Source organism: Apis laboriosa, unplaced genomic scaffold (genome assembly GCF_014066325.1).
Source record: "Apis laboriosa isolate Shangri-la unplaced genomic scaffold, ASM1406632v1 scaffold34_cov151, whole genome shotgun sequence".
Lineage (NCBI taxonomy): Eukaryota > Metazoa > Arthropoda > Insecta > Hymenoptera > Apidae > Apis > Apis laboriosa.
Window position 1 is genome coordinate 5,173,563 of NW_025222928.1, and position 26,857 is coordinate 5,200,419.

The 26,857-nt window shown below is 29.5% G+C and overlaps 5 protein-coding genes across 7 annotated transcripts in view; 2 read left to right on the forward strand and 3 right to left on the reverse strand.

The window, feature by feature from the left end:
- The window catches only part of LOC122714910 (transcriptional regulator ATRX-like), a 28,140-nt gene extending 23,456 nt beyond the window's left edge, over positions 1 to 4,684 (reverse strand). The window contains exons 1-2 of the mRNA XM_043936690.1: positions 4,336 to 4,684; positions 425 to 725 (exon numbers count right to left, since the gene is read on the reverse strand). Of these exons, the coding sequence (XP_043792625.1) occupies positions 425 to 725; positions 4,336 to 4,382 (348 nt within the window). The 5' untranslated portion in view covers positions 4,383 to 4,684. The remainder of the gene's footprint in view (positions 1 to 424; positions 726 to 4,335) is intronic.
- Positions 4,685 to 5,404: 720 nt separating this feature from the next.
- LOC122715020 (odorant receptor 13a-like) lies at positions 5,405 to 7,386 on the reverse strand. The gene is made up of 7 exons (XM_043936884.1): positions 7,237 to 7,386; positions 6,731 to 7,039; positions 6,295 to 6,581; positions 6,069 to 6,186; positions 5,894 to 5,998; positions 5,647 to 5,796; positions 5,405 to 5,513 (listed from the first exon to the last, which is right to left on the reverse strand). Exons 1-7 carry the CDS (start codon positions 7,384 to 7,386, stop codon positions 5,457 to 5,459), a joined length of 1,176 nt encoding a protein of 391 aa, XP_043792819.1. The 3' UTR covers positions 5,405 to 5,456.
- Positions 7,387 to 9,077: 1,691 nt separating this feature from the next.
- LOC122715310 (BTB/POZ domain-containing protein KCTD3) lies at positions 9,078 to 14,480 on the forward strand. Its single transcript, XM_043937397.1, has 11 exons — positions 9,078 to 9,288; positions 9,440 to 9,753; positions 9,840 to 9,995; positions 10,087 to 10,275; positions 10,335 to 10,814; positions 10,886 to 11,002; positions 12,519 to 12,658; positions 12,734 to 12,920; positions 12,994 to 13,272; positions 13,366 to 13,567; positions 14,316 to 14,480. The coding sequence occupies exons 1-10, from the start codon at positions 9,227 to 9,229 to the stop codon at positions 13,563 to 13,565; spliced, it is 2,124 nt and encodes a 707-aa protein (XP_043793332.1). The 5' UTR covers positions 9,078 to 9,226; the 3' UTR covers positions 13,566 to 13,567; positions 14,316 to 14,480.
- On the reverse strand, positions 14,254 to 16,955 carry LOC122715311 (CAAX prenyl protease 2). Of its 2 annotated transcripts, none has more exons than XM_043937400.1 (6): positions 16,792 to 16,955; positions 16,136 to 16,241; positions 15,932 to 16,070; positions 15,539 to 15,775; positions 15,379 to 15,441; positions 14,254 to 15,304 (listed from the first exon to the last, which is right to left on the reverse strand). In XM_043937400.1, exons 1-6 carry the CDS (start codon positions 16,944 to 16,946, stop codon positions 15,090 to 15,092), a joined length of 915 nt encoding a protein of 304 aa, XP_043793335.1. In that variant the 5' UTR covers positions 16,947 to 16,955; the 3' UTR covers positions 14,254 to 15,089. The 2 variants fall into 2 exon arrangements, with proteins under 2 accessions (XP_043793335.1, XP_043793333.1); XM_043937398.1 differs by having other exon boundaries at positions 14,254 to 15,322.
- A 191-nt stretch (positions 16,956 to 17,146) lies between these two features.
- On the forward strand, positions 17,147 to 26,615 carry LOC122715309 (F-box only protein 11). 2 transcript variants are annotated; one of them, XM_043937396.1, is made up of 9 exons: positions 17,147 to 17,279; positions 18,383 to 18,721; positions 18,820 to 19,608; positions 19,704 to 20,556; positions 20,618 to 20,838; positions 20,917 to 21,135; positions 21,261 to 21,468; positions 21,552 to 21,725; positions 26,161 to 26,615. In XM_043937396.1, the coding sequence occupies exons 1-8, from the start codon at positions 17,183 to 17,185 to the stop codon at positions 21,679 to 21,681; spliced, it is 2,856 nt and encodes a 951-aa protein (XP_043793331.1). In that variant the 5' UTR covers positions 17,147 to 17,182; the 3' UTR covers positions 21,682 to 21,725; positions 26,161 to 26,615. The 2 variants fall into 2 exon arrangements, with proteins under 2 accessions (XP_043793331.1, XP_043793330.1); XM_043937395.1 differs by lacking the exon at positions 26,161 to 26,615 and having other exon boundaries at positions 21,552 to 22,432.
- The last annotated feature ends 242 nt before the right edge of the window (positions 26,616 to 26,857 follow it).

Genomic DNA, 26,857 nt, shown 5'->3' on the forward strand with positions numbered 1-26,857 from the left:
TCGCTCGCTGACTTATCGACGGGTAAAAGCGAAAATTAAAGTTAAATTGCGATTGGAAAATTCGATTCGATATCGATAAATTAGATAATCGAAGTATACCGAGTTGGAAAGATTTTCTTCTTCAGAAGGATATAATAGGATGAAGCAAAAATTTTTAGAAATAATAATAATATAGATATAATTTTAGAAATAATAATAATGGAAAAGTGAATTTATTTTTTTTTCCTCGATGCTTCATCGGTATTGTGGTTGTTTCTTCAGAAGGGGAAGCGTTATCATCGATCTACTGGACGATACGGTACAAATCGAGAAATTTAAGATGAAATGACAAATAACATAAAGCCTCGAATGAAAGTTATCTAATAAAAATTTAAGTAATTTGAGTTAATGGAAAGATGAAACAATGGAAAGAGATTATCATTACCTTGGTCCCCATCATGGTGTAAGTTTTCCCGGATGCGCTTTGCCCGTACGCCACCAGGCAGGAATTATAGCCGGTGAAAACGTTGTCCAGAACAGTCCTGCCAAGTGTTTGGTAAATGCTTGCCTGGTCCGCGAAATTCTGCGCAACTGGATTCGACGAGTCGAAGCAATAATCGAAACCATATTTTCGAATCCTCTCTCGGCTGTCTCCGGCTTTGCTCGAAGATACTTTCAAGTTCGTTAACGAGATCTCGTTCGATTCTGTGTGGACGACCACCTCTGACCCCGTTAAATTCGACTCTCTGTATGACGAAAAAGAAAAAAAAAAAAGAAAAGAGAGAAAAGAAACGAAAAAAAAAAAAATGTATTACGTTCGACAGGAAAAGAAAAAGGGGAAAAAACAACAAAACCGGACGAACCCATAGGCTTGTTTACGAAGCGAAAAATTCATTTTTTTCGTCTTTTTTATCGGACAGAGACACGGCAAAAAGATTCTTTCTCCCGCTCGTTTCGCAGAAACTTTTTTTTTTTTTTTTTTTCCTCCGCGTTCCCTGGATTGGAATCGAGTCATCGATGCGTGTACCTATATGCATGCATCGCTTTTTTTATACGAGAACGTGTCAAAAAATTCCATTGTCCATTTTGACAATTTTTTTTCTCTCTCTCTCTCTCTCTCTTCATCCGTCCAATCCTTTATCCGTGTTTCTAATTTTCTTAAGGTTATGATTATGATTATGATAGTTAATTCTCCACCACGACGATTTTTGTTACCTTCAACCGCGAATGGTTAATTGACTCTCTTGATTTAATTCCATCTTGAAAAAAAAGGAAAATCGATAATCGAGCGAAACTTTAACAAAGTTTCTTTCAACCTTCGAATTTCCAACGCTCTTGTCGAACTTTGTCTTCTGGTGTGGATCATCGAAAGATCGTCCCATCGATCTGACGAAAATGGAAGAAAATTTTTATCGATTTTTATATACGATTTCTCATAATATTGAAGTTTGTATTATTCTATTTAATAAAGTTTAATTCTCTTTGCTTTCTTTTTTTCAATTTGCTTTACACGAAAGTTGTATGTATATTTGAATATTACGAAAGGAATTGTAATATTCTCAAAAAAATATTGGAGAACGCTGAATGAATATATCACATTTAATTTTTAATGGAAAATAAAATGCGATTTACTCTTTCGTATTATCGGTTATTAATCTAATTTACGATCCATCCATCGCTTTTATTACAAAAACGACAATCACACCCACACACATACATATACTTTCTCGCATGTGACACTGAGAAAACAAAGCAAAGTTAAAAATACTTTAAAAAACTCTATCCTCGCGTAATTCTATCAGTGTAACTAACTAATCACTATGATTTTGTTGCCTCATATTCATATTTTTATGTAATTGTTAACTATTTTTATATGCTTCTTTAATAAGTGTGGATTTGAGAGTGAAACAATCGAAAATTATTTTATAAAATTATTTATTTTTCGTAAGCAAAATATATCTGTTACTATCTCACTCTCTCAACGCGAAAAATATTTTCGAGAACGAATTTTACTCTCGAATATACGTATAAAACTTGAAATATCGATGAAAGTAAGTTTATTATTGATAATGCTTCCTCGACGATCGTTTCGAGAGAGAGAGAGAGAGAGAGGAATAAACCGCTATGATGATGCTATCTGATGCGAGTATCCAAATTACACGATTTCTTTTTCAACAACGCGAGAATTTAAAAGAAGAATCGAATCTCCAACGATCCTATCATCGATCCAAACTTTTATCGATCTATTATTCGTTTCTCATTTCTTCACATTTCGTAAATTTGTATCGATCAATTCCATCTGATTTCACGAAAAAATTCGTGAGAACAGAGAACCAACTACCGATCCAGTTCATCTTTCATTCGGCCTTTCAGTCGAACATCTTCTCGAACGAAATACAAAGGAATACAAAGTTATTCATCGTGACGAAAAGTATCGATCGATGGAGACCTCGAAGTAGACCTGAAAAAGTAACTAATTAAAAATTTCGAATAAACTTTAAATAATTACTTGTTATAAATGCTTGTATAACATTATATTTTAATTATATAGTTCTTCGTATAATCTTCAATCATTTGAGTACAATTATTATTATTACGCTTTGAATAATAAATTAACCAAGTTTAACTATTAAATTTTCCCCATCATTGATGGAGGCTTATAAAAGCAATAAAAAATCCTCGAAGATCTTGAATGAATCTTCGTCCTTCTGGAGAGGCGCCGCGCCGCCATGCAGATCAGTCACACACAAGTGTTATTCTAGAAGAGATGATATCTCTCTCTCTCTCTCTCTCTCTCTCTCTTTCACTAGATATTTCTGTTTCAAGTCGTTAAACTGTCTAACCGTGTATCATCAGCGTGTCGCGCTGCCCCTACTACGTCACTCCACGTATCGGTCGATCCTTTATCGCAAGAGCATCCCCTGGATCGGGTATGGCCTCTCTTGGAAATTCGTTGCTTTAAATAAACTGCTCGTTCTCTCTCTCTCTCTCTCTCTCTCTCCCTTTCTCACGTCGCGGCCCTTAAGTCGTAAGTGGTAATTTTATTATTCTCTTGGCTGAATGAAGACGAGTTTCCTCTCGAAGTCATTGTCAAATCGATATAAATAGCTTTCTCATTTACACTTTTACATTATTTTAATTATTAATTAATTATTAATTATTAATAATAATTAATATTTAATTATTTTACAGCATCATTTCTATATCGAACGCAAGGATTGTTATTATATAATTTACTTGTCCAACGACAAACAAACCTTCTTCGTCAACGTAAGTGCACCAATCAGTTTAATTTATCTTACCGTTCTCGGCCCCCTTTTTTCCGCCATCATTTATTAATACTTTTATAATTTTTCACTTCTACATTGAGAATAATTCACTTATTCCAGGTATAATAAAACCTTTTTCTTTGAATTTCTTTTTTTTTTTTTCTTTTCTTACAATAATCGACGATTCGATCCCATGATTTCATCGTCGATTATTACGGGTTTATCACGAGCTCGACCGATTGTCAGTTCATCCCGCTTTCGTCTTCGGCCCCATCTTCTAAGTATAGAAACGAGTTCACAAGTAGCGAGTCAAAGGCGCGCCTGGTTCGCCCTTAATAAATCCTCCTCCCCAGATTCCCCTCTGTCCCTCCCGCACGCGACACGAAATAATTAACTATTCCCCGCGAGGGAATAGTTTTCCTTATCCTCCGTGTTTCAAACAGCCACCGGATTCAATGTAAAAGCTCGTGGGGCGAAATGCCTCGTAAGGAAAATTGAAATTGCGGCGAGCAACGAGACGCCATAAACCTTGACCTTAGCTTCCAGCTAAGAGAAAGAGAGAGAGAGAGAGAGAGAGAGAGAGAGAGAGAGAGAGAGAGAGAGAAGCATCGTGCGCATATCGGGAGCACGGGGAAGAGGGACGTGGTTTCCTCGGTCGGTTTTTGCTTGTTTCTTAAAATACATCGAGCGAGCAGATAAAATACAGAAGCGGGCAGAAGGCGAGGTTCCCAATGGCAAAAGCAGGCAGGTCGTGAAATTGTAAATACTTAATATTTTTTTTCATTCGTTCGTTCTACACGATTCGTCCAACTTTCATTTTCAACCGTATTAAACTCGATTGTATGGAAATATAACGAATAAACGTTGAAAATTACGCATTACGATCATGATTTTCGCTTGAATAATTGCAAGAAAGTAATAATTACTCCCCCCTCCCTCCTCTTCAAAAACGATTCTCTTCGAATTCTCTCTCACTCAGGATGCAGTAAATTTCGAGATTCGATAAATTAAATTACCTTTCGAATATTTCAAATACTTTTCCCACGAGTGGTCACACGACGAGATCTGTTCACGATGTCTCACTCACCTGGCGGAAATCGGTCTTACACGGACTGCCACCTTGATGTTCGCCATATTGCCATCGCGTGGACGAGGATAATCAGCTGGCGGCCTCAGTCATGGCCTCAGTCGACGTACGCCTTGTAATTCCCTTATAACCCTTCGATATCGGCTGGCAAGAATAAAAAAAATGGAATGGGGATACCGATTACGACGAGACGTCGAAAGATGGTGGTCCACGGTTACGCGTTAGACACATTTTGCGGCGTATTGATAAACACGGAAAGGAAGCGAAGTCGCGCGGCTTACCGGCCGGGCGCACGTGTTGTACTGTCGCGATGAAAATACTCTCGAGTCGCTTCCAAGACTATACGCCGATGCTTTCGCCCCACCCAGAGAGAACTGGTAAATAATACGCAATATTTTGGCCGCGCACAACCTCCAGCCACGCCGTTTCCATTCCAATTCTCTCTCTCTCTCTTCGTTAATTGTTTGTTTATAAATCGTTCGAGGAAATCTTCGCTCTATGAGGATAACGATTGCTCGCTCGTGTTTCGTATATTTCTTGGAATAATTGAGAAACCAATGTGTAACGCCATTGGTAAACGTAGCATGTCATATATGATATAGATACTCTGGTAATAAGCCTAATGTTTGGTAAACACGCTTAAGCAAATATCTAGCGTAATATTATGAGCGTTAGTTTACTTCGTTCAATGTATGTAGTGTGTGCGTATGCGTGTGCGTGTGTGTGTGTGTGTGTGTAGCGTGTATTACACGTGCTACTACGTTTTCTAATCTCGTAAAAAAGAAAGATTGAATCTTGGAACTCCTCGTCGAAGGAGGGATTTATATTTATATGTAACGCGTCGAATGTATTAAATTATCGATCGTCATTATCAATTTCTATCGTATATTGTAAAAAATTTATCCGAATCGATTTTTGGTCTAAAAAAAAAAAATCTATCGATCTTAAGCAACAAACGTGGTGGACTACACGCTACAACGTTCACATACGACATTTTGTTTTACACGATATTTTTAGGCTAGTGGATCTAACTAAAGTACATATATTCTCCGTTGCAGGTTGAGTCATCGAGAGACGCCGTCTATCCGAATCGTATAAAACGTGTAGAACCGTTCGTGCTCCTAGTCATTTTTGGTGGCTGTGAGCACCGTGAAGTACGAGAACGACGTGCTTAGAACCTGGAAAACGCATAAAGGATCGACAAGAAGAAAACGTCACGTTTCCTCCCCTTATGATATAATTAAATAATACTGTCGATCTCGAGAATGATCGAGTTTGAAAAGGAGTTTGAAAAAATGAGAAGTCACTCACCGCTGAGAAACTCTCCAAGGACATGCTGTAGAATTTCGCCGCTGTTATCTTGCTGGGAATCTTGGAACGCATCATCATGATCTGGACGCTTTTACGGAAACGGCTGCCGATCCATCCGCTGTTGTATGCCGACTCGCCTATCCCCTCGCTCTGCGTCATATAAGTCGATGCATCACATTATTACTTCCCTGTAACTCGAACGAATCGCAATAAAATCTTGAGAGTAATTCGATCGATTTGTTTGTACCTCGTCGATCAACCCGTTCCCGCTGAAGCTGAACATGAACAGCTCGAGAATGGCGGAGTTGAGAAAGGTGGAATATTTCATCAGCCGACCCTTGTTCTCCATCATCTGCAAATATTATTCTTTTCCTTTTTTTCTTTTCTTATCAACGCTCAACAACGTTGAGCAGAGAACGCACCGAGGTGATCTGAAATCCGGCGAAGCAAATCAATCCCGTGCTTATGACGAATTGTCCCAAAGCGAGCACGTTTATGATCCTTTCCAAAGTGTCCGCGAACCTGTGAACAGATTGATCTCTATCTTCGTGGAACGATTCCCTGTACGCGAAAAAATTTCCGCGTCGATCGATTAAAAAAAGAAAAATGATCGATATTTGATTTTTTCTTGTTTTAATTGACGCCAACTTGATCGCTTGCTGGTGACGAATCACGTTGTCCCCCATGATCGAGGTGGAGTTAGGTTCGGCTCCGCTCAAAGCCTCCATCCTTCTCCTGAGGACGGCAAATTTGCCCGAGCCGTGTATTATCACCACTAAATTGAAACTGGTTGCGCCTGCGATCATGCTTCCGCCAAATCCGCCCGCTGTTACGTTGAACAGATAGAGAAATTCGAAAACCGGTGACACGGTTTGATTGATGAAGAAATATCCTCGAAATGGGAGCACTTTCTCGCTATTACCGATCACGTAAATCTGAAAGAAACGTGGTGGGACAAATAAGGGCTCTTTCAAATTTTCAAACCGTTTATTTATTTATTTATTTTTTCTTTTCCGCTGATTTCGAAAGAAAGAGAAAAAAAAGAAGAAGAAACGATTCGATAGCGAAATTTTTCAGTTTTCACCTCCAAAACTGGAACGGACATGAACATCACGATTGTTATTGCGACGGTGGTGATAAAATATTTCGCGAGGCGGAAAGCGAACATCGTTTTCTCGGCGAAAATGAGCCGATCCTGGTCCGAAGATGAGATCCAATCCTGTTTCATCGTGTTCACCACGTAGAGCATGTCCTTCTGATGGAACGAATACACGAGCAAGCGAACCACGCAAAGGTAAAAAGCTGTGCAAATTAACGCGCATTCGGTCGCTTCGTCCAGATCATCTATATTGTGAATCACGTCGGCTGTTACCGCGATAGACATCGCGATCACCTGAAAATTTCATCGGTTGTTCCACGATTATTGATACGAAATTTCGCGAATCGTACGAGTATATTTGAAAATAAAATTGATGTATCGACGATTGATCGAAAAATCAAAAGTTTCTTCAAAATTGTCCATAAGAATTTTTGGGGGAATTTTATTGTCGAATATATTCGAATTATACGATTAAGAAAGATGGCACTTACTAGGAAAAACATGCAGAACAAGTGAAATCTTCTAAACGTAATCTCTATCCAACTGCTATTCTCTGCCAACGGCCATATAGAAATGATTTTTCCAGTTATCATTATTGGTTTAATCAATTGATCGTATTCCTCGTTACGGAACTCACTCATTTTCTCGATATATATATGTGTGTGTATGTATATATATCTCGAATGAACTTATTTATTTAAAAAGAAATCGCACGATTTATGTTAGAACAGATATTTTTTTTTTTTTCTTTTTTTTGCAATACGATTCATCCGATCAAATGGTTTGTTTCATCGTATTCCGGAGGAACTGCGAAAAATGTTGCAGAAAATATCTAAGGCGAAATCGATCGTAACATAAATGACAGTTATCGCGTAATGGGTGGATCACGACAATTCGTAGTTTACGAAAGTTTATACAAGTAGGTATTACGTGTAACTTCTTTTCGCTGAGACTTCTCGAATAATTTCGTATTCATATAAAAATATAATATATCTGGTATATTATCTTCTTTCTTTTTTTTTTTTTTTTTTTTTTTGCAAAAATTGCAATGCACGCAAAAGTTTCATAGTATACTTGGTATATTTTGAGGGAAAGTAGTAAAAAGATATCAGGAACAGTTGAAATTAATTCATGGTTCATAAAAAATTTATTTTTACGCAATACTTACCGTTTATAATATTTAAATATTTAGTCATTTTTAAACTCTGATTATTCTATAACTATTCTATTCGTTAGAATAGAATATTTTAATATAGATATAAAGGAATTTTTAAGCAAAGAATCAAAGCTTAAAAATATAATGCCGTCTCTTGAATGAATTTTGCAGAATAAGTATAGACAAGGAGAACAAATAGTAAAAAAAAAGAGATAGAGATAGAATAAAAATATTGAAATCAGCGCCATCTCCAGAGTGCCGTAAATGAAACTAAATAAATAAGAACAGCAAATAGTGAAAGAAGGATAGAGATATAATAAGAATTGATTATTAACGCCATCTGTGAAGTATTGAAGATATTTCTTCAAAAAATCATGTTTCTAAAAGTATTCAAAAGATGACTCTGGCTTTCAATTCTTATTCTATCTTATTCTATCTTTGAAGATATGTATGATTTCTTAGCTCGATCAATTCTTACTTTATTTCTATTCTTTTCTCGTTTTTTTCTATTCTTCCTTTCTATTTCATTTGTAGCATTCTGACTCAACAAAATAAATTTATTAATGATATTACGTCTTTAAAAAATTGAAAAGATTGAAACTTTTTTATGTGAGTGGAAAAAGTTCAATATTTTTCAAAAAGATGGCATTACTAGTCAAAAATTATTAATATTTTATTATCGATATCAATATACGATAAATTTGAACACTTTTCGAATAGATGGTAATAGATTACTAGTTAAGTGCTAAAGAAAATACATATGTATATAAATGACTATATTTTACTACTACTATTTTATGTACATATATAATATATACAATAAGACTTTTCTTATTTGGCGAACTATAAAAGATTTCAATCAATTAATTTCAAATTATTCTTTAAAATTTAAATTTTAATTTTATTTTTTATTTCCAAAAACTAAAAAGATTTTAAGAAATGTTCGAATGTTCAACAATTCATTGAATAATAAGTATTAAGCTTTTTATATAATAGAATTATTGATGTAGAGTAATAATTAAAATAATATTTAATTTATAATACTTTCTAATATTTTAATAAAAATTGGAATTTTAATCATTTTTTTTTTTTTTTTGTTTGAATTTCATTTAAAAATATTCGATATGAAAAAATATTTTAAATTTTAGCTTCATTTCATTAAAACGATACTCATATTACGATACGCATGTGCAAATTTATAGCTTAGTCAAAGTTACTGTTCATAACCTATGAAAAGTAAACTGTAGTTTTATAATTGTTTGATATATATTGATATAAGACATGTATCATCAAAATAAAAATTGTCATTTAAATTAATTATAATAATGGCTATACCTCCTTCTTTTGGTCTTAGCGATATTGTACATTTAAACGTTGGTGGAACAAGGTATAAACAAATATTTAATTACCTTTGAAAACTATCTGATAAATAATTTGTTTTAATTGTTAATCAATAATTAAATATTATCATATAATTTGAAATTTTTTTTATTTAGATGAGTTATTTTTATAATTATCTAGAATTATTTATTATTTAGGTTCTCAACATCAAAGCAAACATTAACATGGGTTCCAGATTCATTTTTTACAGCTTTATTAAGTAATAGAATTGCCAGTCATAGAGATGAAATTGGTGCATTATTTATAGATAGAGATCCAAAATTATTTTCTATTATATTAAATTATCTTCGTACAAAGGATATTGATTTAAAAAATGTAGATCTTCGTACATTAAGACACGAAGCTGAATATTATGGTATTATACCATTAGTTAAAAGATTAATGTTATGTGAAGATTTAACTCAGTCATCTTGTGGAGATGTTTTGTTTTATGGTTATTTACCACCACCAAGTAAGATTAAATAATCTTTTTTCTTAAAATAAAAATAGATGAAATAAAATATATATATATATATTCTACATATTGCAATTGAAAAGGTATACCATTACAAGAACCTACTACTGTTGCATCAAATATAGGAGATGTATCTGTTCATGGTAGAATTCCTACTAATAATATTAATTCAAGAGTAGATGTACCATCTACATCTCAGAATCCAATTCCTGGAACTTCAAATAACCATAATAATAATGGTATTAAACTATTAATAAATTTAGTTTAGTTAATTAAAATTATATATATATATATATATATATATATATATATTTATTTATTTTTTTCTAGGACAACAAAATCATAAAGGAATACTTAATAGTCACATGCGAAATTCTTCATTAGATTATAGAATTCAACAGAAAGGTTTACCACATTCACGCACATCATCTCTAGATTTAAGACATGTTAGGAACAATTCAGCAGATTTAAATAAATTATATAAAAATGATATTAGTTTAGTATTTGGACCTCAACAAGGTAAATAGTTACATATATTATTTAATTATGAAAAAAGTTTTTAACAAATCTTTTTATAGTTTCATCATGGGTTGATCCTTTAAGAGTTCAAATCATAAAAGCACATCATAATTGGATTGTGATTGCTTATGCTCATTTTATAACGTGTTATCGACTTAAAGATTCATCTGGTTGGCAACATGCATTTACAAGTCCTCACATAGAATCAGTAATTGAAAGAGTGGCAATAACATCAAAATTAAGTACTAGTGGAGATGTTAAAATGGTTGCTATTTCCTATGGAAATCAAGTCAGACTATGGAGTATTTCAGCAAATGGAATGAAAACTAATATTGGCACATTCAATTTAAATGTTCGTGTGGAATATTTATTTTTTATTGGAAGCCAGTTAGTTGCTTTATCTCCTACTGATAAAATTGGTGTATGGCATGCTATGACACATCATTGGCAAATACAAGATGTAGTACCCATTTTATCATTTGATACAGCTGGTTCATTTCTTTTATTAGGATGCAACAATGGATCTATATATTATATTGGTAATTTAAAATTTAAATAAGGTTAAGTAAAAATTATTTTCATAATTAAAATATATAAAATTGATTTTCAGATATGGAAAAATTTCCTTTGAGAATGAAAGATAATGATTTACTTGTAACTGAATTGTATCGTGATCCAAATTATGATCCTATTACAGCTATATCTGTATATTTAACACCAAAAACATGTAAGTTCTTATATTCATTTTTATCATATCATGATATTGTTTAAATAAATAAATAAACATATAAATATATATATGAAAATATATATATAATAAATATAAAAATTGAAGGTAAATAATAAGTAACTTATAGTCATAACATTGAATATTACAGTATTTCTATTGCAGAAATATCTTTTCCAGTGACGTACAAATAAATGGACTAACATTTAATTATTAAGTCCGTTTGTATTGAGGAATGTAATAACAAACGTCACTTTTATAATTTATATAAATTTTATTTTTTAATATTTTTTAATGATTATACAATTAATATGATTATACAATTTAATAGTTACAATTAGTAATTGACTAATTTTATTGTGTAAATTTCATTATATATTTGTTCTTTGTAATAGAAAATATATTTTTTTCTTAATTAAACACATCAATAAGTTTTATTTTAGATACAAATATTTTATCTTCTATTACGAAGTTCAATAATATATTTGAATATTAATATGAGTTTATTATTACATTCTTTGCTTCATGATTTCGTACAACTGGATAAATAGCACAAGGCAAGTATGGGTCAATATAACAATGTTCTACAATATTTTCACTTTCAAGTCACAATTTAAATTGACATATATTTTACTACATTTTATATAACATTGAACATTCTGCATTATTTTGATTAGTATTCATACCCTTCCTCTCCAGGTATAATATATTATTTTTATATATATTATTTTATTATAATATATTATCACAATTGTGCACAAATCCATATTCATGTACATATTATTTTTAATGGTATTTTTATTAAAACTAGGTATATGTATACATTAAAGAAATAATTTTTATTTATATCATTTTAAATTAGAATAAAAATATGTAACAAAATAATATATATTCAACAAACTATATAATCATAAATATATAGGGATTATATACTCAAAACACTTATTTTATCTTATTGCACACCCCCACTATCCTTATGCATCCAGTTGTACTTATAATATTTTTATATTCTTTTGCTTTACTACTCAAGTGACATAACACCTTTATGGATCTGAGAGGGGAAGGGAATAGATATTATGTACCTCTGCTTGCATAATTATTCTTCATTTCAAACAATTCAAAGTACATATACATAAACTATAATTTTACATACATTGTAAATATTATATTTATTGCTTTTATTAGCATATATATACATAAAATTTTATTAAAATATAAATAATATACTTCTTTATAGTTAAAAAATTTTTTATGAATTTACTACATATTCTTTCTTCATCATGGCATAACGCATGTAATATCTATGTAGGTCATTTATTATGTACTAACAAATTATATATTATACACATTATCTTATATATTATAAGTACATATTTTTTTCATTATTACAATTTTTAATATATGTAATGTTGGTATTGTGTCATTTATATTATATATTGAGAGATGTAGTTATATTAAAAATTTTTAATGTTTTGAATAGAAAAGATATACTGTAATTTTAATTTTTTTTATACAGCTGTTTGTGGTAACTGGATAGAAATTGCATATGGCACAAAATCTGGCAGCGTTAGAGTTATAGTTCAACATCCTGAAACTGTAGGACATGGTCCACAATTATTTCAAACATTTACAGTGCATCAAAGTAGTGTAACAAAAGTATGTTTCTTTATGAAATTATATATATTAAAAAAAAAATTACAAATTATTTATATATATTAAATTATACTACAGGTAACATTGTCAGAAAAATATTTAGTATCTGTCTGTTCAGAATATAATCATGTTAGGAGTTGGGCAGTAACAAGGTTTCGTGGAATGATTTCTACTCAACCTGGTTCTACACCCGAAGCTAGTTTTAAAATCGTATCTTTAGAAGCAATTGAATCTTGTATTAGTTACAATGCTGGAAATGATTTTGGTATGTTATATAATATAATAGTGAAAATGATTTTAATATTATTAATGGATAATAATTATACTTGAAATCATAGGACCATTTGGAGAACAAGATGATGAACAAGTCTTTGTTCAAAAAGTTGTACCTGAAACTGATCAATTATTTGTACGTTTAGCATCAAATGGAAAGAGAGTTTGTGTAATTAAATCAGTGGATGGTAGTATTATAAGCTCATTTTATGTACATGAATGTGAAGGATCTAGCCGTATGGGTTCAAGACCAAGACGTTTTATATTCACTGGACATTCTAATGGGACTATTCAAATGTGGGATCTTACAACAGCTTTAGAACCTTCTTTTTCTTCTACTCAAAGTAATTCATATTAATAGTAAATCATTATTTTTTTTTTTTTTTTTTTTTTGTTTAATGAATTCATTAACATCATATCACGAATATTGATTACAGATGTCTCTGGTGGACCTACACCAGAAGAACTTTGGAAATTGTTAGACCAATGTGATTTAAGTAATAGTCATTCCTCAACACCATGTATTAGTCCATGTCCATCACTTATATCTACAGGTCCAAGTATAAAAACCAGTAATGTACTATTTCTCAATCAGTCACAAAATTCTGATGCAACACCTGGACCTAGCCAAACATGAAGGTAATATAAAAAAAACATTTTATAAAAATTTATAAAAATAATGTTTTATGTCCAAAAATGATTCATTTATTTTAAAATATTAATAAAAAATATTTGCAGTTACAGTTTCTAATATAATATTTTGTTAATATTTTTAATTTTAACAATAATTTTTAAAAAAAAAACAGTCTCACTTATAAGTAATGCAATATGAAAGTGATATGATAATTAAATTATAATAAATTTCTAAAGATTATAACGATAAAATAATTATTAAATAAGTGTATTAATAAAATACAAAAAATAATATGCACTTTCTTTGCATTACTTAAAATATTCTAAAATACATTCTATATTGTTTTTAAATAAATACTATAATATCATATAAAATAATATATGTATAACTTTGATTACTCTAAAGTAGAAAGTTTTACAATTGTATATTTTTTTTATATTATTATATTATAAAAAGAATGAATTTATTCATGTTAAAAATTCTGCTTTTTAAATTTATTTAAAATATATAAAATTTTATATTGAATAAATTTTCAATTTAAAATCTAAATATTTATATAAACATTTATATTAAACAATTCAATTTTTTTTCTTTAGAAAAAACTTATATTATTAACAATAAATTGTGATTAAAATGTATATGATCAAATACATATTTTGCAAGATAGATATAATAATAAATTAATTTGATCTTTCCACATTAAAAGATATTTTAATAACTAAACTTTTATACATTTTTTTTGTTTTTTTCTAGATAAATAGCTGTACACATTTATGGCAAATATTATAATACTGCTATCTGTTAATTCTGTAATTTCAATAAACAGTAAGTGTATTGTTAATTTTTTACATGAATGTAAATAGGTTTTTATACATGTAAGTAGGAATCAGTTAAATAAATTTAAAATAAATATTCATACATTGTACATTATGTCAGAAAAAATTCCCAAAAACATACATTTTTATGGAAATAACTCTTTTTTTATCAATTCAAGATAACGCACTGTTTATTATAACAATGTTATATCTTTTTAATTATACAATATTTCATTAACATCTTCGTTTACGAAACTTTAAGAACTTTGCCTAAAATTTTATTGGCATTTAAGATATCACTATGTAAATTGAATTAAATTTGAGGCACTACGGTGATTTTATATCAGTTCTATATTGCATGATTAACTTGCTTATAGTAACTTTTTTACACAATGATCATCTTATACAAAACATGATCAGAAATAAAAAATAAAAAATTTTTCATTGTACAATCTGATTAGTTTCTAACTTATAAAAGTACTTATTTTATTTGATAAAATTGTATCTATATATATATAGATATGATTACATGATATATATATCATGTAAATTGCAAAACAGTCTCGTTAACATGTATACAATTTATTAAGTAACAGTTCCTAAAAAATATCATGCAATATAAATTCTTTAAATAATATTATTGAGCTAGACTAATTTTTCTCTTATAAAAATTGTACATAACATTAATGATATTATTGCAAATAAATCATATTCATATAAAATTTTTATGCCAAAATAAATTATTATAAAATAATCTTGGATTTGTCATTGGTGTTAATAAGAAACACCAAGCTACTAATCCAATTACAAACAAAGAAAACAAACCAGCTCTTTTTAATGGATCTTTAACTGCAACTACTTCAGAAAGATCAGGACATCCCATATGATTACAAAAAGAATGTGCTGTAAATGGTGCTGCTAAATGTCCTAAAAAAATATTAATTTCTTTAAATAAAAAGTGATATATCAAATTATAGTAATGTATTTTATTACAATCATACCTGTTTTAGCAAAAAGAAAAGCAGCATATGCTCCAAATAATGTCGTAAACGCAAATTGAAAACCTATATTAAAAATTTATTATTATATAAATATTATAAATATATTATAAATAATTAATATATTTATTAAAATTAAAATAAAATTAAAATAAATACTTACAAGATATAAATAATGCATGTTTAAGATTCATGCCTGCTTTTACTCTATCTACTACATGATGAAAATGAGCGACACCAAAAAATAAAGGGCAGATAAATATGGCAGTAGTAGGTGTAAAACATTGCAAAAGCAATGGTAACATACATGCTCTAAATGTCCATTCTTCAGCCAAAGGAGCAACTACTAAATTTCTCCACCATATTATTGTTCGCACACTTCCAAACCAATACATAGGTTCTAAAAAGATTAAACATAAAGATCTAATATTTATTTAATAATTTAATTTAAATCTTTAATTATTTAAGAAAAGATACATATTGTACATAATCTATCTAAAATATTCAATATACAAATATATATATAATCAATATACAATTTATTTAAAATACTAACCAGTATATAATCTCCAAAGTCCATTGAAACCTTGTACACATATTGGCCCTAGAAATAGTATCATTGTTAATAACAATGGTATTATAATTGCTTGAATTAAACCAGGCCATCGCAGTCCCAATAACTCCCAAATTGTTGCCTAAAAGTTATAAATTATAATATTGCATTTATTATGTAATTAATGATATCATTATACACAATTACCTTTTGAAATACTTTCTCATTCATTCCAAAATACAATAATGCAGGAGATATAAGAGACATAATAAAAACACTAAAAAATCTTTTTTTTATTACAGTTGGATGTTCTCTGCAATAAAAAAAAATTTTGTATTTTATTAATCTTTGGTCTTTTTTTATGATATTTTTTAATTAAAATTTTTTTCCTTATGGAAAAATTCTGAGATAAAAATTTATAAAAATATAAAAAATGGACATTTAAAGATTGACATTTATGTTATATTAAATAAAAGAATTATAAAAATTTATTTTAAATATTGAAGAATATATAGGTAATTAGTTAAACAAGTGATGTCGATATTATTGACAGAAAATAATTATTGATAGTTCACACAATTGCTTTTAAATGACGCGCCAATTACAGAAGAAATTGAAGGAAAAAGTTCTCCAATAGAGGCGCTGTGAATTCGATTCTTGTCCAGAAAAGCGACTGCGTGAATCAGGAGAATCAAAGAGTAGACTTTCATGTTCTCGGTCGACGTGAATACAGTTACACTTTGTTCGTGGTTTCCTGTGGTTCACTGTTAAAGGACCGAGAGAGAGCATACACGATTACAGAAAATGGACATTTAAAGATTGACGTTTATGTTAGTTTGTTATCGTTGTTAATCGGTACATACCTACTGTACGGAGAATTCCATACATAGAGGCTCGCGACGTACATCACTGAGAGAACAAAACATGATAGAATTGCAGTTATGCAGGAGAAATCAGTATTTCGATCCGCAGTCTCCATAACTCCATACTGATGTTGGTTGCTTGTGTCGCGATCCATTGCAGAAGAGGGAATCGGTAAGGGGTAGAAGGCAAGAGAAGGATCGCATAGGAAAGAGGGAGGTCGGTGAGGAAAGAGGGGGAGAGCAGAAATTCATCCGATTGGCGGTCTGGCACTAGTCGGCAGTCCTACCGTCAATGAGAAGATGGCCGCTGGGCTCGGTGGAAGTGTCGCCATTGTTTAGTGTTTAGTTGTTTTACCGTTTCTCGCATAATTTTACGGGAAGCACGATAAAAATGCCAAGTGCGTCGTTCACATCATCGCGCAATTACGTGCGAAGATCCCGAAGAAAAGGTGCAAACAGGATTCCTCTTCCTTCGAGAACAACCTCGGGTAAGAGCCCTGCATCCGGAGCTCGGTTCACTACTCACCTGTCTCGACTCTCTTCTTTGCCTTCACCTACTTCGATATTCCTAGTTAATTATCCTAATAATTCTCTATAGTATCATTTAAATGATATTCTTCTCATTAATTATATTTTTATTTTCTGATCAAAATTCGTAAAACAATTCCGTCAAACCTACTGCCCACGTCTTCTCACACGATTTTCTCACACTCGGCATGGCCGAAAAACGTAGAACTGATACCTCAATGACGTTTCTCAAAATCAACATACGTTCGCTACTTTTATCACAATCCTTTTTTTTTGGAGACATCGATTATGATATCATATACTTCGCGATTGTCAATTTTTAGTCTGAAGAATGTCGACTCAAAATCTATTTCTTACCCCACCCCCTTTTTTTTTATAATTTTCATTTATTAGATATTTAGTTAAATCTATAACTGATACTTGCGTGATTTAAAAAAATAATATTTTCGTAATTTTAAGGTAGAAAATTATGTCTCTTTCACTTTGATATTATACACATTGCCTACAGATTTTGTATTAAATTAGAATAATGTTCCACTTTCTCAAAATAGTTTATAAACTCATAATACATTAATAGATCAATGTAGCTGTATTTTTTGAAAATAATAATGATATTTCTGTTATAAAAATTATAATTTAATAATTAATAATATATCAATATTGAATATGAAATATATACCTGTCATAAATTTTATAGTAGTTTCTCAAAACATATTTGTATTTTCTATCCTTATCTTAATCCTCTAAATGTTTCTTAAATCTATATTATGTTATTTATTTTGACATTTAATCAGTAATTTAAATATTAATATTTTATAAATGTTAAACTGTATAAATGTTATAAATGTTAAATTATATATATAGATTAATTTTGATCAAAACATTTTTATATAAAAATATTAAATAAATATATTTTTATAAAATAGAATATTAGAATATAATAATTAATTATATATACAAGATATGTATATTGAAGTTATTTTGAATTATTTATAATTTTGATAATTTATTTTTTTTAATGATATTATTAGTTCTTTTTATTTAAGATTATTGTGTTTTTTAGCCGAGCCATGCGATTTGCCATGTTCAGCATCAAATCAGATACCTCCTGGTGGTGGAGTTGGTGGTGGGGGAGGAGGAGGAGGTGGAGGTGGGGGTGGAAATGGTGGAAGAGGATCATCACCCAGTGTTTCTGGTGTTGCAGCACCATCGCCTTCTCCATCACATTCTCATTCATCTCCTTATGATTTAAGACGTAAAAGTCCACCTCATCCAGATCCTGCTCCTGGTACTAGCTCTGCCCTACCTCCTTCGGGTGGTAGTAGTATAGGAGCCACTCTAGGTTCTTCCTCTTTGCCAGCAAGAAAACGACCCAGACGGACTTGTTCATTGTCCACAGATGGTATATTTATTTTATTATATATATTATATATAAGATTAATGAAAATAATTTTTTTATTATAGAAAAAAAGAATTTTAAAATCCTTAATTATTTTACAGGTACAAATACAAATACTGCAGCACATTACCTTCAATATGAATTACCAGATGAAGTGCTGCTTACTATATTTAATTATCTAATGGAACAGGATTTATGTAGAGTTTCTCAAGTTTGCAAGCGTTTTCAAACAATTGCAAATGACACTGAACTGTGGAAGTCATTATACCAGCAAGTTTATGAATATGACTTACCACTATTTAATCCTGCACCTTGTAAATTTGAATTTGTATCACCAGATGAATCAGACTATCCAAATCCATGGAAAGAAAGCTTTAGACAATTATATAGAGGAGTACATGTTAGACCAGGATTTCAGGATTTGAAGTTTAAAGGTCGGAACTTGCCATACTTTAATACAGTTCAGGGAGCATTAGATTATGTAGATGAATTCAGAAGCAATAGCAGTTCCTCGACTAATAATAGCACAACTACAACTGGTCAAGGAAATTGTTGTGGAAATAATTCTCAAACAACAGAAGAAGCACCTCAACATTTAGTTTTCTTACATGCTGGCATATATAGAGGCGAATTTCTTGTAATCGACAGCGATGTTGCATTAATTGGAGCAGCACCCGGAAATGTTGCAGAATCTGTTATATTAGAAAGAGAAAGTGAATCTACAGTTATGTTTGTAGAAGGAGCAAAACGAGCTTATGCCGGCCACCTTACATTAAAATTTACCCCAGATGTTACTAGTACAGTACCACATCATAAACACTATTGTTTAGAAGTTGGTGAAAATTGCAGTCCTACAGTTGATCATTGTATAATTAGGAGTTCGAGTGTTGGTAAGTAATTCTATTGAGAAATAATTTTTTTATTATTTGCAAGTATTATTTGCAGGTTTCTTTTTTAAATTTATTATTGATTTTCTAATTTTTAGTTGGAGCAGCTGTTTGTGTGTCGGGTGTAGGAGCAAATCCTGTGGTAAAGAATTGTGACATATCGGATTGTGAAAACGTTGGACTTTATGTCACTGATTATGCTCAAGGAACTTATGAAGATAATGAAATTTCTAGAAATGCATTAGCTGGAATTTGGGTGAAAAATTATGCAAATCCAATTATGAGAAGGAATCATATTCATCATGGGAGGGACGTCGGAATCTTTACGTTTGATAATGGTCTTGGATATTTCGAAGCTAATGATATTCATAACAATCGAATAGCAGGTTTTGAAGTAAAAGCTGGTGCTAATCCAACGGTTGTGCATTGTGAAATACACCATGGCCAAACAGGTGGAATATATGTCCATGAAAATGGCTTAGGACAATTTATCGACAACAAAATTCATTCGAATAATTTCGCCGGCGTTTGGATTACTTCCAATTCAAACCCAACTATTCGCAGAAATGAAATTTATAATGGTCATCAAGGAGGAGTATATATATTTGGAGAAGGAAGGGGCTTAATCGAACATAATAATATTTATGGTAATGCCTTAGCTGGTATACAGATTAGAACAAATTCGGATCCTATTGTTAGACATAATAAAATACATCATGGTCAACATGGTGGTATATACGTTCATGAAAAAGGACAAGGTTTAATTGAAGAGAACGAAGTGTATGCAAATACATTAGCAGGTGTTTGGATAACTACAGGATCGACACCAGTATTAAGAAGAAATCGTATCCATAGTGGAAAACAAGTTGGAGTTTATTTTTATGATAATGGACATGGAAAATTAGAAGACAATGATATTTTCAATCATTTGTATTCAGGAGTACAAATAAGGTAAAATATTGTATAATAAAAAAAATTTTATTTTTGTATATTAATCGTTTTATAATATTAGGACTGGAAGTAATCCAGTAATACGTGGAAATAAAATATGGGGTGGACAAAACGGTGGCGTTCTTGTGTATAATAGTGGTTTAGGCTTACTGGAACAAAATGAAATTTTTGATAATGCAATGGCAGGAGTTTGGATTAAAACAGATAGTAATCCTACATTAAAAAGAAACAAAATATTTGATGGCAGAGATGGTGGAATTTGTATATTTAATGGTGGCAAAGGTAAGTTTTATTTTTATATAATTTTAGCAAATATATTATATAATTAAAATAATTTTTTTTTCATTTCTAATCATATAGGTGTTCTTGAAGAGAATGATATATTTCGTAATGCTCAAGCTGGTGTGCTTATTTCTACACAATCACATCCTGTCTTAAGGAGAAACCGAATTTTTGATGGATTAGCAGCCGGCGTTGAAATAACAAACAATGCGACAGCTACATTAGAATTTAATCAAATTTTTAATAATAGATTCGGTGGTCTATGTTTAGCAAGCGGAGTACAACCAACAACTAGAGGTCTATTTTTTTTTTTTTTTTTTTTTTTTTTTTTTTTNTTTTTTTTTTTTTTTTTTTTTTTTTTTACAATGACAATTAAAAAAGTAGACAATCATTATATCATCATTTTTTTTATCATTTTTTAGGCAATAAAATATTTAATAATCAAGATGCGGTTGAAAAAGCAGTTGGAAATGGTCAATGTTTATACAAAATTTCGTCATATACTTCTTTTCCTATGCACGATTTCTATCGTTGTCAAACATGCAATACAACAGATCGCAATGCAATTTGCGTAAATTGTATAAAAACTTGTCATGCTGGACACGATGTGGAATTCATTAGACACGATCGGTAAATAATTGATAATATTAAATATTTTATAATACTATTATAAAATTGCATATGAAAAATTGATAATTGATATACATTTTCAGATTCTTTTGTGACTGTGGTGCTGGAACATTAAGTAATCAGTGTCAACTTCAGGGTGAACCTACGCAAGATACAGATACATTGTATGATAGTGCGGCACCAATGGAGTCACATACACTTATGGTCAACTAGGAACTAACGTAAACTAAATAAAATAATCAATCGACATTGAATCTGTAAGTCCAACATATTGCAAACAAGAAAATAATTTGTTGCAGAGTTCTTTATTATGACACTTATTTTTTCGTGTCCCTAATTGTGATTGTTATTTTGTAAAGCTATCGTTATTGTTAACATATTTCAATTAACAATAATTTCATTGCATCATTACTATTATCATTATCATTTTCGTTACTCGTTTCACTTTCATTATCACGGTAATTAAAATTATCACAATCATTTTCATTATTTTGTAAGATTATATTCGACTTTTTGTAAATGACAGTTCACTGAACTGTATTATCATTGTTGTCATTGTCATCATTATTATCATTATCAATAATATTTTTTATTAAAAAAATTAATACTCTGTTTCGGTGTATTCTTTAATATAAATGAACATGTTAATTGATATTCGAATTCAATCAGATATCGTGATTCAACATTATTTGATATAATACACATTTTGCTAGAAGGAAAATTAATAGAAAATTGTTTTCTTCTCTTTTGCTTTTTTATTGTTCTTCGTTAAAAGCGATTTCACAAAGTCAAGATTTTATTTCTTGCGATTACGTAATAAAGAACTCCGCAATGAAAAAGAAAAAAAAAGACGTCGATAAACAAGAAGAACAGTGACAATGGATTTCTTATGTAAGCAAATCTATTAATTAGATAACATCAAATTTATTTAAACGTGTAATAAAAACAAACTACTGCGGTTAAATATTAATTGACCGAAAATATGCCACAAATTATTCTTGTGACTTTTTTTTCATTAAGTTTCTTTAACTTTGAATATAAAGCAAAAAAAGTGCAGTGGATCTGTGTAAAAAGATGGAAATAAAAAATAACGTATGTGTATACGTCAATAAAAAAAGGACACGTAATGATCGTGACGATATTTAAAAAAAACTGTTTAAATAATAAAAAAAATTTGTGCAATGCAACAGCATTGATAAAAAAAAAAAAACAATTCTCTAAGCTTATAATGAAACACAGTGTCGCGGATGTAAATTGTGTATAATCGTATCGTTAATAAACGCGAATAGACAGTAACATTAAATAAATGACTTATTACTCGAACGAAAACATCGACATATAAATTGTGAGAAAGACACATTAAAAAAATTTTCACTCACACTCGAATGAAACTTATACGTTGGTGCATTAAGGTAAAAAAAAACATGAAGAAGTGCATATTGTGTATTCATACCAATGGAATTGTAGGTAATCAAGTCAGTTTAAGACAAAAGTTGGAAGAGCAATTAGCAACAGTCATAATAAATGATAGCTCAAGTGCGACGTTGATAAATCTGTGGTATAAATTACAAAAAATAGGAAGTGAACACGAGCGAAATGAAAATCCATGATGACATATTGGAACGGATGTCTAAAAAATGTGATATATAAAATTCACAACTGGAATAATCAAAATGAAATTGAAACATCTGTACAATTCTAAGAATTTTTTTTTCAACATAAGTGTACCTCATAATACACATATACAATTCTTCAATTCTACTATCCATATTGTGAATAGTGATGGTTCTAATGCATGGGGAAAGTGCATAATAAGACAAAATAAAATATTTAAAAAATATTTACGTAATGTACGTTGGTGTATAATACTAGTGAGAGAGAAGAAAACGAAAAATCTACGAAGAGAACTAAAAAAAAAAAAAAGAAAATATACTGTCCAAGGAACAGTTTAAAAAAAGTAATCTCGAATTTTTAAAATAATTCGATTTTTTTAATATTATGTTAGCGATAAAATCTCTAATCATATTATATAATTGTATTTTAAGAGCGATTAGCTCTTATACGAAAAAATGAACAAAAAGCGCCTATTAGCGATAATTTTAGACGCAATCACATCCATTTATGCAAATCATGAATATAAAATAAGTAGATGAAATATTTGAAATTATAGTAAAATTTTGTTGCACAAACAAAATTTTACGAATCAATCGTATTGATTATCATACGTAGTACTTTTATATATCATTTGGTAGAAAATGGGTAATGGTACATGAGAATTGCCTTTGAATTTACTGACCTAAGGTCTGTAGTATTATACACCGCAGTGTCATATTATACATAGTGTAACTATATAATGTTTAACAAGTTATGTGCACTGAAAATATAAAGACATATGTCAAAGGCATTTTTCATATGTGCACATTAGAAAGCAATTTTTTTTTTTTTTTTTTTTTTTTTTTTTTTTTTTTTTTTTTTTTTTTTTTTCCCCTCTTTTCTTTTTGAGTGATACTTTTTATGCTTTGTTGTTTTGTTTAAAAAACACTTATCCATGAAAAAAGAAGTTTTTTTTGTAATTAAATTTGAAACTTAGAATAGAAGAACTACAGAAAAAAAATTTCATTGTAAAATAAAAAAAAAAAAAAAGAAAATATCGATAGCACATAAATGTTATCAAAAAGAAACCAAAACATTCTCGTATGCTCTCTATATCGTAATATGATTATTAAAATTTATTTCGATTGCTTCTATTTCAAGTATTATTTACGAAATGTTAAATATGTGTTTATGTATTTAAAAAAAATGAAATTATAAAAAAAGATTTAGTAACATTTTTAAGATTTTTGTTAAATGTTTTAAATGCTGGTTCAAATGGATATCATTATCAATGTTTGATTATCCAAGGAAGAACAAGAATTTTTCTGTGATTTTTCTATCTTCTTACAGTTTCAAAGCATGTTGAATTATTGTATTATCTTAAACATTGTTTTGCGCAGCAGCCGTTTCGAATACGTTTTTGAATATTGAGTAAATGATTTTATTTTTTAATGCTAATGAATATGTTCCGATTTTGACATCTCCCAAGTATACCAAATAAAAGATTAAGTTTAAAAAGAAAAGAAAAACATGAATGTTACACAATACGTAAAATTTTCTTTACACAAATATGAAATTTCTAGAGAAAAAAAAAAAAAAAGAAAAGAAAAAAATAAGCAATTGAAACGAACGATTCACTATTTGGCTGCAGCACGATTCAAATGTTTCTTCTGTTTCTCGTTGTTGGATGTATTTTAGAATATAAGGTTTAAAATCAGCAATAGAAATCTCTGTTATGTTTGAATTCATTGTAATTTTCGTGATAAGAGCTGATCTTCACTGGATATAAAAAAAGAGAGAGAAAGAGAGAGAGAGAGAGAGAGAGAGAGAGAGAGAGAGAGAGAGAGAGAGAGAGAGAAAATCTTCTGAGATAAATATATTTATTCCATAATCTGAGAAAATAAAATCATTGAAGTACTGTGAAACTTTAATATAAAAAAAAAAACCATAAAAGAAGAAAAGAATAATAAATTAAATTGAATGTGTATACAAATACGCGTTTGATAAAGCATTTAAAGCTTAAAAATTGACAAGTGACAAAATTCTTCCTGTGAATATATTCCCATTCATATAAAGGAAGTAAAAATCTCAGTATCAGTAGTTATATACTGCAAAAAAATATGATATTTCTTATTTAATTATATAATGATTTGTATTATTTTTTAAAATTTCGTTTCATTCATTCATCATTGTATATTATTTGATATATTTGTTTGTCAAATTATTATGAATGTAAAGTGTTTTTAATTCTTGTTAAGTCTTACATTAATTGCATTTTATTTATCAAATCTTGTTTCCTTCAATTCTTTTTTATTTTTTTATCATTTCTTTTTATTCGTTTGATATTATATCATAACTTTTCTATTTCTTTTCTGATCGTTTCATTCCATATGTACTGTCCACCGAAACATTATACATACTTTGATCTTTCGAACAGCAGAAAACTTGCCATTAATTACATTAGTTGCCATAGTTCTCTCGGTTTCGTTTTTGCGGTAGAGAGGAAGCTACACATAGAGTTATTTAGATATAAATAAATGAAACTGCAAAAGTAGAAGAAGAGAAGTAAGAAAGAAAGAAAAAAAAAAGAACCAGTGAGAAAAATGAATCCGAAAAAATTAATGCCACAATATATTCTGTAAATATTAATTTGCGTATTATATATATATATAAATTTAATTATATATATAAATATATATATAACATATTGATTATACTATTATAAAAAAATATATTATTATCAATTGTAATTTTTATTTTATTTTTTTTTTTTTTCTTATCCTTATTATCATCATTGTTGATCATTTTTGTTAACTCTTTATTTTGTTATATTTACTGCGGTATTACATAAAAATTTTTCGAAAATAATTGCCTTGTGATTCTTGCATAGTAGTTTCAATAATCTTGAATTTATAAATTAAACACAAGTTAATCCCAATCAGAAGGAATGTTTTCGTATTTTATTTTTTCGAATTTTCAATATATCGAAAAAAAATTATATTTTCAGATATAAATTATGTTTATTAACTTTTTGTGCAATTCTATCACGGACTATGAAAAAAAAGAAAACGAAATTGTTAAACTTTGTAATATCCGTAGGTATACGATTGCGTAATGATATGCTTCTTCACGGATGGAAACGTTGCGTTTAAGACTATACATTAGAATTGTAAGTACGTAAGCGACAGAAACAGACAATTTTGCGAGATTAAAATAATCCCGAAGTTTTTTGAAAATAGTTCCCACTTTTACGTAATACAAAGAAAGATTTACAGATGCCATGGCCTTAAAAAACGTACATCTAAAAAAATTCTTATAATATACATACAGCGGTATTTGACAGATATATCTTAACTGATATTATGTAATCGGTATCAATATCTTGTTGACAAAAAGTTGACAAGAAATGAATTTTTCATGCAGCTCAAATATCATTCAAGGAATTTTAGTAGAACGCAATTTTATTAACAGATGTATATCATTTTATTACTTTAAACCTCCATCAATTTAATGTATCTTTTTTTTTCACTTCTCTATGTTATATATTATCAATAATTTTATTTCAGTTAAATTTTATGATCCATTAAAAAATATAAATATAAATGAACAAATATATATTTTGAATTTTGTAAAAATATGAAGTACGAAATTCAATAATATGCTAATCTAACAACATTATTGTTATTACTATTTTGATACATTGAAATCGATGAAGGTTTAAAAAACGATAAACAAGAGGTTAAGTTGCGATTTCATGAAACGTGAAACGCATAAACGCAGCCTTACATTGTATTTT

Bases quoted from the DNA above. Each gene is read 5' to 3' on its own strand.
- LOC122715020 (XM_043936884.1), bottom strand. From the start codon at position 7,386: ATGAGTGAGTTCCGTAACGAGGAATACGATCAATTGATTAAACCAATA. The intron at 7,040-7,236 runs GTAAGTGCCATC...TGAAATTTTCAG, and splicing joins TGTTCTGCATGTTTTTCCTA to GTGATCGCGATGTCTATCGC. The intron at 5,514-5,646 runs GTGAGTGACTTC...TGCGTTTTCCAG, and splicing joins CCTTGGAGAGTTTCTCAGCG to GTTCTAAGCACGTCGTTCTC.
- LOC122715310 (XM_043937397.1), top strand. From the start codon at position 9,227: ATGGCTATACCTCCTTCTTTTGGTCTTAGCGATATTGTACATTTAAAC. The intron at 9,754-9,839 runs GTAAGATTAAAT...GCAATTGAAAAG, and splicing joins TGGTTATTTACCACCACCAA to GTATACCATTACAAGAACCT. The intron at 10,815-10,885 runs GTAATTTAAAAT...ATTGATTTTCAG, and splicing joins TGGATCTATATATTATATTG to ATATGGAAAAATTTCCTTTG.
- LOC122715311 (XM_043937398.1), bottom strand. From the start codon at position 16,946: ATGGATCGCGACACAAGCAACCAACATCAGTATGGAGTTATGGAGACT. The intron at 16,242-16,791 runs GTATGTACCGAT...TTTTTATTGCAG, and splicing joins TGGAATTCTCCGTACAGTAG to AGAACATCCAACTGTAATAA. The intron at 15,776-15,931 runs GTTAGTATTTTA...TAATCTTTTTAG, and splicing joins ACTTTGGAGATTATATACTG to AACCTATGTATTGGTTTGGA.
- LOC122715309 (XM_043937396.1), top strand. From the start codon at position 17,183: ATGCCAAGTGCGTCGTTCACATCATCGCGCAATTACGTGCGAAGATCC. The intron at 20,839-20,916 runs GTAAGTTTTATT...CTAATCATATAG, and splicing joins TATATTTAATGGTGGCAAAG to GTGTTCTTGAAGAGAATGAT. The intron at 21,136-21,260 runs GTCTATTTTTTT...ATCATTTTTTAG, and splicing joins AGTACAACCAACAACTAGAG to GCAATAAAATATTTAATAAT.